Source organism: Artemia sp. Qi Xiang Cuo, chromosome 16, assembly GCF_049724085.1.
Source record: "Artemia sp. Qi Xiang Cuo chromosome 16, ASM4972408v1, whole genome shotgun sequence".
NCBI classification, from domain to species: domain Eukaryota; kingdom Metazoa; phylum Arthropoda; class Branchiopoda; order Anostraca; family Artemiidae; genus Artemia; species Artemia sp. Qi Xiang Cuo.
In genome coordinates this window covers 6,860,246-6,870,880 of record NC_142809.1, presented here as the reverse complement: position 1 = coordinate 6,870,880, position 10,635 = coordinate 6,860,246, and the positions used below count along the sequence as shown (strand labels likewise).

At 35.9% G+C, this 10,635-nt stretch overlaps 1 protein-coding gene across 1 annotated transcript in view; it reads left to right on the top strand.

Annotated features, from left to right (window-relative positions):
* Positions 1-824: 824 nt before the first annotated feature.
* Positions 825-10,635, top strand: part of Dbct (Dihydrolipoamide branched chain transacylase E2) — a 53,906-nt gene continuing 44,095 nt past the window's right edge. The window contains exons 1-2 of the mRNA XM_089102638.1: positions 825-946; positions 9,856-10,052. Of these exons, the coding sequence (XP_088958764.1) occupies positions 893-946; positions 9,856-10,052 (251 nt within the window). The 5' untranslated portion in view covers positions 825-892. The remainder of the gene's footprint in view (positions 947-9,855; positions 10,053-10,635) is intronic.

Sequence of the window (10,635 nt, the reverse complement as noted above, 5' to 3'; positions counted from 1 at the left end):
TTTGTTGAGCTTGTGAATCCGTCTTTCGCTCTTTCAGGACAAGCTAAAACCCTGCTACCTTTTTTCAAATCCTTAGGACTTCATTCATGGAACAAAGCAAGCATTAAAAGAGAGTGGCAAGAATTGGCTTTACTTTGCCCCCCAGCTGACATGAACTGTGAAAGTTTTGACCCAAATTTGTTTTGGAAATATGTCGCAAGTGTAAAAACGCCTACTGGGCGTAAGAAGTTCGAAAATGTTTTGAAAGAGGTAAAATTTCTCTTCTGCTTGCCATATTCAAATGTCGTAGTGGAAAGACTCTTCAGTCTCTTAAAATCGATCAAAACAGAAAAGTGTAATCGGCTAGCCAGTGTCACCCATTGCACCACTCTTCCAACGAAGTGCGGAATAAAACGAACAGGCGGCCACAGCCACATGGTCATTGACGATTCACTTAAAAAGCGTTTGAAGCGGGTTAAAGCTAAGGCGACAGCTTCAGAATGCCAAGGCAGATGAATATTTCCCCTTTAGATTTGAAATGTGCAGCAGTGTTTTGAAGTGAATTCCGCCTTTACAGCCGGGAACGTTTTTGTTTCGGTCACATTTGGCTTAGCTAGTAATTATTTTATCCTATATTATCCCTTTCTATTTTTTGCCGGTTTTAAAATTAAAGTTGGTTATAAGACAAAAGCCATATGTGAGCCTCGAAACGTCTAATTTCTTATCCAAATTCTTCAAATAATTTATGTATAAACTACTTATATTCTACTTATATTTGAAACCGTTTCCACTTCCAGTCTACTTACTTATTGGGCTCGCCTACTTCTTTCTGGACCATACCAATTGGAAACATTGTTATAACTGGCAATAGTGAAACTAAAAAAAACAGAAGTCTTGAAAAATTACAAAAGAAATGAATTTTAGTCATGGAAGACTTCTAAGACTAGTGAAAGAGACAGAGTATTGGGTAAGAAAATACAAAGCAGAAAAATATCAAACAAAAACTGCCATCACAAAAATTTTTAATAGCCTAGCTAAAGACTTTCTGAAGCTAGCTATTAGGGTCAAGTTTTACTATAGGCCTAGCCTAGGGTTACCTAGCAAAAGTTAGAGAATTATTTACAAAAACAAAAGGGTAATTTGGTAAAATTCTACTTTAGTTACTTTTGACTATCTTGGAAAGGGGTTAGGTTAAGAAAATGAAACTTTCAGGGATGGTTCTACAGGCTAAAGTATGTCCCGGGAAGATATTTTGAAGTACCGACCTCCACTCCTTCTCCCTCTAGAGGGTCCTGACCTTTGATGACCTTTAAAAATCTGTGAGTTATAAAAGTGAAACCTTGCAAGATAGATCTTCTGCTTAAATGAAGTACAACAAAATTTTTTTTCAGCTTCACAACTTTGCTCAATCCCAATTTATAAGGTTTTAAAGATATGCAAATACATTTCCTACATTTTTGAAATAAACTATTTATATGGCTTAAAATTCTGCTCAAATAACTGAAATTGCATTTTCAGAGCTAAAGCCAGGGAAAAAGAAACTGATAACTGAAAATTAATCTAAAATGTTGTTTTTTCAAAACTTTAGTAATTATAGACCTGTTAAGTATGTATGTTTCAGGACCCTTTAGACAAAGAAGGATGAGGGGCAGTTTACTAAAAATGTTTTCCCGGGACTTACCGCAGTCTGCATGACCATCCCTAGAAGTTTCAGTTTCTTAACCTATCACCATTCCAAGATAACCAAAACTAGTTAAAGTAGAATTTTACCGGGTAATTTTATAGTGGGCCTCATAGTTTAGCTAAGATGAAAGTGGAAACATCATTTGATTTCTTTTTTTATGTTAGCCTATTTTGTAATTCAAGAATTGCTTCTGGGGCTAGTTGCATCTTGAGCCCTTAAAGGGGCCCCAATTATATTTCATTTTTGTAACCACACAAAGAAGCTATCAACACTAGTTAAGTTATTGAAAAGTGGTTAAAAACATATTACTAGGCTAGTTTATAAATAAGTTGTTCAAGAGTAACATATTCAAGAAATAGGCTACTTATAACAATTCAAACCTCATTTATGAGGCAACTCAAATGTAAACTCTTTCCTACTGTTTCAAGTTTTTCAAATGCTGTCAACAAAAAAGAACTGAATTTTGTGATTTAAAACTTTGCTGTCAACAATTCAGGGTATATAGCCTATTTCCACATTAGGGGGGTGGGGTAGATAAATTTCAAAGTAAATTTGCAGTTGGCCATATAATTTAGCTAGGATAAAAGTGAAAATGGTACTCCTGTACTAAATGCACTCTTTTATGTAAAACAGCAATGGAAACCAGTCAGAAAAACCCAAGGCATCCAGTAAATATCTACCACATCATATTATTGAGTTAGGAATAAAGTGAATACACCATTTGATGCCTTTTTTTATGCTGATTACAAATATAATAAGCATCTCTATCGGGAATGAATTTCAGCCCCCCCCCCTATATATACCTAACCCAACCTTGAATTGGCATATATAGGGGGGGGGGCATACCTTAGATACCGCAACAAATTTTAATTATATTTTAAAAAAGCATAAAAAAAAGGCAAAACATGGTGTATTAGTGTGAGTCCAAACTAAATAAGATGATTTGGTAGATATTTACTCAGCATCCTTGACAAAAGCAAAGATTTGATGCTATCTGATGTTGTATAAACAAATATTCAGGGGTTTCTCACTCTGGGAACTATATTTAAACTGTTGTTTTTTGGGGTTTAGGGGGGGGGGAGGTACCTAAGTTAGGTTACATATTTAATATATGCTATGCTTTACCCCCCACCTCCCCCACCCTAATGTGCAAATATATAGCCCAAATTTGTTTCTAAACTATTATATTTTCATCCTATTTTATTTTATTTCATTAGCATTAAACAAACTAGCACTATATAAAAGAGTGCATTTACTACAGGAGTACTGTGAAAACATCATTTGATGTTTTTTATGCTCTTTCATTATTCAGATAAAATATCTTTGGGGCCCATGGGCTCAAGATGCAGTTAGCTCCAGAAGCAATTATTGAATTATGAAAGAGCATAAAAAAAGTCATCAAATGATGTTTTCACTTTCATCTTAGCTAAATTATGTGGTGCATTAGAAATTAAACAAATTAAGAATCACTCCATTTAGATTCTCCAGTCAATTTTTTGTACCTTTGCAATGGTATTTTTGGTACCTTTGCAATGGTATTTGGTAATTTTTTTGTTGTTCATATTATTGACTTATGAATTAAGTGAACATACCACTCAATGCCTTTTTTATGCTCTTTCCAAATATAATAATCAATTTTGCCACAAATGAATTTTACTCCCACCCCTATATATACCAATCCAGGGTTTATTTTTGCACATTAGGGTTTAGGGTGGGGGGTAAAGTTTAAACTTAGCCTGCCTCTCATTTGCATGAAAAACTAATTGATAAAAAAATTAATCACTTAATTAAAAAAATTAATCACTTTATTTGTAAATCAATAATACCAGTATGAACAAAAAAATTACCTGGTATCCTACCCCCAGGGCCTGACTTAAACCTTTGATGCTTCTAGGCCCAGAGTTTTTGCTACCCCTATTGAAATGTTTTTTGGGGAGATACATAGATTATTGGGGTATTGGGCATATCCCCAAAAATTCAGGGGTAGCAATAATACCAAAGACCCGGCAGTCATTCTTGGGGGATAACTGACAGTTTATAAGTTGCCACAGAATTTCTGTGTTGTTTTGAAATTACTCTTCTCTTAATAGGAAGCATGGCATTGGAGTACACCTGGCACTTTTATAATAAATCACATCAGTCCAGTTTTTAGGAAGAAAAAATCACTGTAGTGATTTATTGTGCACCCCTAGACCTTGGCCTAGCAGGCATATTGGTAAATTCTGGCATGCTTACCCCTCTTAATAGGGCCTGATTTAGCCTTAGGATGGCATAGGCCTATATACAAAACTAGGATAGAAGAAAATACCTTTGCAAACAAATTTTGGTAAATATATACATCTTCACATAATTTAGCTTGGATGAAAATGAATACCTTTCCAATTTCAATAATTGCTTCTATGGCAACTTATATCTTGAGCAGCTAAAGGAACCCTGAAGGTATTTTATTTTTTATCCATATAAAAAAAGTTATCAACTATAGAAATACGGTAGGTTTAAAAAGTTGGTAAAAGTATACCATTAGGCCTAGGCTAGTTTATAAATCAAAAGTGAAAAAGTAATATAGTCTACTTCGAAGGCACCTATTTGCAGCAATGTAATTCTGCAAATAAGGGAAAAGCACTCTGGGTGGCAAGCCCTGGGGTTAGCAAAACAAGCTTAAATTATAACATTTTTGGGCAAAAATTGTAATATTTACAGTATTGGTGATGTGAAAAGGGGCAGAAAAGTCTACATTTGTCCCACCCTGTGAAAAAGCCTAACTCCAGCTCTGACTGCTACTACTAAAAACTCACCACAACACCAAGTAGCATTAGGACAACACAGCCATGCAAATTAATCCATTTATAAACTGTTCTCATTATTTGATAATGATGTGACACTATTAATCTAGTTAATTATAATAAACACTATTAATAACTAATTATATTATCTTGGGCTGTATCTGACCCCATCAGGGGGTGGGATGCATCATAAAACTCTTGCTTCTTGGAAAGCAAGTAATCATAGACATTGTGTAAGGCCTGTTTTTTTAATTAAGTGTCATTCTAATTCACTCCCCACTTTCTATATTTTATTAAGTACTGATATCACTTCTAGTTAACCAAATAGAAATACACAGATTTTTCTTGTTTTATTAAGGATTGATTCCTCCCCTGTCTAATCAAGTTAAAGAATGGCAAGGACTTGCCACTACAGCAAGTTCAAATACAACACAGCTTTCCGATGTGTCATTTGAAAATCAATTCCTACAAACTTTCCAAGAATGATTTGCATCAGCAATTCAGAACCCAACTTGTTTAAAAGCTAATTCAATCCTGTCAACCTTGGACCTTGTAATGAAAAGATCACCTTATGACATTAGTAATGTTTATTTCTTACCACCATTAGGAAAAAGTGACCATGCAGTATTGCTGATATCACTAAACTGTATTTTGGGTTTTGCTGATGCTCTAAAAGGTTCTTCCAGGTGTGATTATCGCAGAACAAAACACTATATTTGCTGATTACATTTCAGGTTTAACCTTTGTTCAATGATGATACTTGAGTATTGCTCATCAGTATGGTTTCCTATTAACAAGAGAGATAGAGCAATAGTCAAGAAAGTGTAACAGAGGACAACCAAACTCATTCTGTGCATGACATACCACCTGAGACTACAGTTACATAGTATATAGTTCTGACCTAATAAATACATCCTGCATTGTTGGTAATGTTGACAATTGTACTTCAAATCACTTCTTCTCTTTCAAAGAATGTAATAGTACCTGTCAGTGCCAACACAAAATAGACTCACCACATCCAATGAAAGATTAGGTCAAAACTTTTTGTCCAGCCATGTGTGAAAAACTCAGAAGGCACTACTGCCAGAAACAATTGCAACTATTAAAGTACATTTTCCCAAGGTTGATAAGTATCTGCAGAGCTCCATACTAGGTCTTGTTGAGATGCATTCTGCAACAAACTTTTGTTACATCAGTTGTTCTTGTGATGTCTGTGTTGTTATAAAGTATGTTTCACTGTTGATTTTTAATTGTTCCCTTAATGTTGTGAAGACAAGCTTTGTAAAGCTTACTGCATTTGGTATTAATAAAAAAATGTATGGTTTTTATATTTTGGATTTGTTTTGCTCAAATCCAGGTTTTTTTGCATTGTCAGTGGGAGAACTGATTGTAGTATTTTGTAGAAACTGTTGTGAAGGACAGAAAATTGCAGCTATAACTGTAGGGTTAGGTGGCAAATGTACTGGGAAGAAGAGTCATATGAATAAGATTAATTAAGCTTCTAATTGTCAGAATCCAGCTGTCAAATATTGGACTAGATATTTGGAAATGGTTATTATTTTGCATAAAATGAATAGGACAAAAGGTGAAACAACAGCCCCCGCCCCTCCAAAGAAGAAGATATTGTCAAAATCCTCCAAAATATGGATTTTGCAATCCTCTAAAAAGTGAATTTTTACTTAAGGGGGAGATAGAAGCCTCAAAAAGTGCAAATGTTTAGCTCTTTTTTTGAATGTTCTCCAATTCAATATAGAGCTAGGAAGGGAGGTAATCTAGTCCCTATCCTCCCTTCATTTGGACAAATACATTTGGGTGCTAAGTAGGCAGCACAGCAGCTATTCTGTTATTATGTAAATATTTTGAATATAAAATAAAAGACAAAAATTAATATTAAAATTGAATAGGAATTAAAAAATTTGAACTTTTCGTTATACCAGTGCTTCAAAAATGAATGTTCTATTAAAAGAGCAGTATAGCCTATAACAAGTTAAATTATTTTTTCATGTTGCTTGGACAAAGAAAGGGTTAGTTTAGTTGTATTCTCCTATACTTTCAATTATTAGAAAGTCATTGGAGTTTTAAATTCTATTTTAATGTTTGTGAATTTAAATATAATTAATCATTGTGTCAGATTTGATTATTCCTTAAAAACAAGGATTGCTTTTGTTTTTGATCCAGTATTTAAGAGGTTTTGCCAGCTCTTGATGTTGCACCCATTATATTTAAGCTGTACAATGCAACATCCTGGCTACATCATCATACGCCAGCAATGGCTGTCATCTGTGCAGAATTGTTGCACCTACCAAGGCACCAAACCTGGGAACACCAACCATCATCTTGTTGCAGCCAAAATCAAGCTTTGCCTAAAAGCTGCAAAAACCAGCCAGACACCTTGGAAAATTGATACCTACCATATCCAGCAAGATACAGCTACACAGTGTCAAAATATCCGACAGATTCGAGGTCCTTATGCAGTGCAATGATAGTGAAGGTTTATGGAAGGTCTTCAAAGAGAATGCTCTTGCAGCTGCAACTAGCATTGCTGAAATGATGCAGCATAAGAAAATATTGAATCAGCAACGAGTCCCTCACCATTATTGACTCCAGACAGAAAGCCCGCCTTTGCAGGGATATGACAACATATAGGCAATTAAATAAAGAGTGTAACATCATGCTGCACAAAGACCATAAGACCTTTATTGACAAAAAAGTATGCAAGCTTCAAGAGGCCACCAGAAAAAGGACATTGGAGCCACTGTGAGTTCCAATGTCAATACAATCAAACTAGATTGTATCTCCATAACGCCAGTGACGAGAATATTTACAACCAATCACAGTGCCTCTGTCAATGGGAACACCACTTCAAGAAGCTACTAAACTCAGACCAAATTAATGACCAGATTACTGCTGCTGCTGACAATGTAACACCTGCCCCAATGGCACTGAATTTACAGCAGAAGAAATTAAAGCTGAAGAACAACAAAGCACCAGGAGTATGTGGCCTGACATCAGAACTCCTTAAAAATGGCAATCCACCCCTGACCCTCTGGCTACAAGTGCTGTTTGATATTGTGTGGAGCTCTGAAAAGATGAAAAGATTGACATATTAAAACGTGCAAATGCTGCATTTTCCCTCCTTAAAAACTTTAAATGCCCTAAATTGTATTGTTTGAGGATTTTCCTCTTATTTGCATACCCAACCCTCAAGTACGCCTGTCCTGTTCGGTATCCTGGCATCTCCATTGAATTGTTGGACCAAGTAGAGGCAGTCCAAAAAAGGTGCCTGAGAATTATCTTCAATGAGGGTAAAGTACCTTATATTTCCCTTCTTTAGAGAGCTAATCTTGTCACCCTTAAGGAAAGGGGAGCAAAAATGTCCTTGTGTTTTGCTAACAATGCCCTTCATAACCCTTGAACAACTTCCCTGTTCCCTGGTCAATATTCATCCCTTTGAACCCGCCTCCCACGTTTGTTTCAACAAAAATCCCCCTTGTAACCCCAATAAGATTTTGAACTGAAAGATATAGAAGAACTTTTATCCATTACATAGTTGGCATTTTTAATCAGTGAATCTCCACAGCCTCCCCCCCCCTCACTCCCTTTTTACCTCATAATTTTTATTTTAATTTTCATTTTGCAAATTTTGAGGTTTTGCTTTTTTTTAGTCACATAACTAGCTTATGTTTTTCTTCTTTTTTTTATCCCATTTATAGTCTTATAAGTTTTCGTTTTTTTTTTACATTTTTGCTGATTTGGCATTGACCTTATAATTTTATGAGTTTAATTTGTTTTTGCTTTTAACTTTTTTAATTATTTCACATTGACCTTTTTATAATTTTATGTTGTTATTTGTTTGTTTGTTTTTGGTTCTTTTTTTCGTTTTATTGACGCTAAAGTGGCGAATTTGACCCTTTTGGGCTTGTGATAGCCATTTTCAGCAATAAATCTTATCTTATCCCATCAGACTGGAAGACAGGCTTACAGGAGGAAATGAAGAAAAGCAGAATGTAATAACTATTGTGGCATAACTCTGTTCTCAGCACCCAGCAAACTCTTTGCCATGCTGCTCCTCAAGTGGGTAACAAAGTACCTCCTTCCTCTTTGTTGTCACCAGCAAGCTGGGTTCATGCCAGGTAGTTCCACCACTGAGCAAATCCATACAATTCAACAGCTGATAGAGAAAAATTTAGAATATAAAAGGAAGGCATACATTGCCTTTGTCAATTTTTTATCTGATTTCAACACTGTTGACAGACAGTCACTGTGGCTGATCCTTCAACCTGCTGGTTGAAGGAAACTCTTCAACTTTGTCATGGACCATGTTCTCAACAAAAAACAGCTGGTACATCCGTTTGGCATTGATTTTCCTGGAAGAGTTCTGTCAGATGTTGACTTTGCTGACAATGTTGCATTGGTATGCAACAATCTTGCTGACATCAAAACTGCCCTGGAATTGCTAGCATCTGCTGCAGAAAAACTTGGTTTAAATGTAAACTGGACCAAGACCAAAATATTGCCTGTGGACAAGACACCGTGCAACCCCCTGACAACTCTAGAAGTATGTGGCCCAGATGTTGAGACAGTCAAGCAATTAACCTACCTTGGTTTAATTGTCTGCTCAAATGAAATCTAAATACAGAGATATCTGCAAGGGTGGCAAAGGCGAACGCCGTTTTTGGCCATCTTCTGAGAACAATATTCCACAAACCCAGATCAGCCGTCTTACGAAAGCTCGTGTCTACTATGCCTTGGTAGCAAGTGTTCTGTTGTACTCGTCAGAGATTTGGCCTTTGACTCAGTCGCAGATGATGAAGGTAGATGCTGTCTAGACAAAACACCTCTGCAAAATCGAACACGTTAGTTGGCTCGACAGGGTACAGAATAGGGATATCCTCCGGTCCTTAAAATTACCACCCCTGTCCAAACAGCTTGAGTCCTGCTCGCTGCGTTGGCATGGTCATTCACTTTGCCTACCCACTGAAACACCTGCCCGACTTATATTCGACTTCGATCCAACTGCAAATGGTTAGAAACGCCCCAAGGTAGACCATGTATGAGATGGGCGGATCTCATCCGCGATCGACTCACAGCGTAGGGCATTGACCCCAGCGAAGCTCCTACCCTCGCCCAAAACAGGCCACTCTGGAGATGACTAACGGCGCTGACATCTGGTTCCCTCTACGCTGGCGACATGCCGAGCAACAGCTCTAAGTAAGTAATTAGTAAAATATTGACAACCAGATTGTGCCAACCAAGTTATATTTTGGCTCTATTTTAAAGGGTCTTTGAACCTCACTAGCCGAGGAGGGCCAAAGGTTTTTATAAAGTTGTGCCCATGTGATATAGTTGATTTAGTTTACTTGATAAGTGTTAAAGTTGTGACTTATGGTATATTTATATATTATACAGGTATTATTTGTGAAAACCTGTGCAAGTAAAAGAACCTTAACTTCTTGTATTCAGCCAAAACTGTTACATCTAAAGGAGAATAATGGATATTTGAGAAAGAATCTTCTACATTCTACATCCTTTTGTTATGGGAAGATAGTGCCTTTTAAATTATCAGATATTGGAGAAGGAATCACGGAAGTTACAATCAAGGAATGGTAAGATGTGTATAGTTAATTTTTAATAAAAAAAAACTGTTCTGATGTTGTAATTATTACATAAAAAAAACACACATTTAATTATGGCCTTCTCTAAAATGTATCCCACTGACATCTTTTATTTTTCAAAGTACATTTGTGTTTAAGCCACAAGATGCATTAAACTTAGCTATTTTGATTTTAGTATTGCAGCATAGGAAGTTATCTGTCATCCCTTTATCAAAGAATTTCTTTTAATACTAATTTTTGGCTGTCCAAATAGCAATAATGATTGTAGTTATGACAGTACTGTTACCAACAATTGAAAGTTTTTTTTTACTTATAGGTTCTACTATATATTTGCTCATTACTTTATATTATTTCAAACACTGGCTTTAATTGGGCGAAGGGCATGTTCCCAAATGAAATTTTTATCCTCCCCCCTAGACTTTAAAAAATACCTTTCTTTTGGGTTATATTCATTGAAAAATGCCTTCTTTGGTATCTTGTTGAAGAAACTGAAAAAACTACAAATTTGCCCTACCCCTGGATTTTGAAAAACACATTTTGCCCCTGCCCACTGTTTTAAATGACCTCTTCCTGC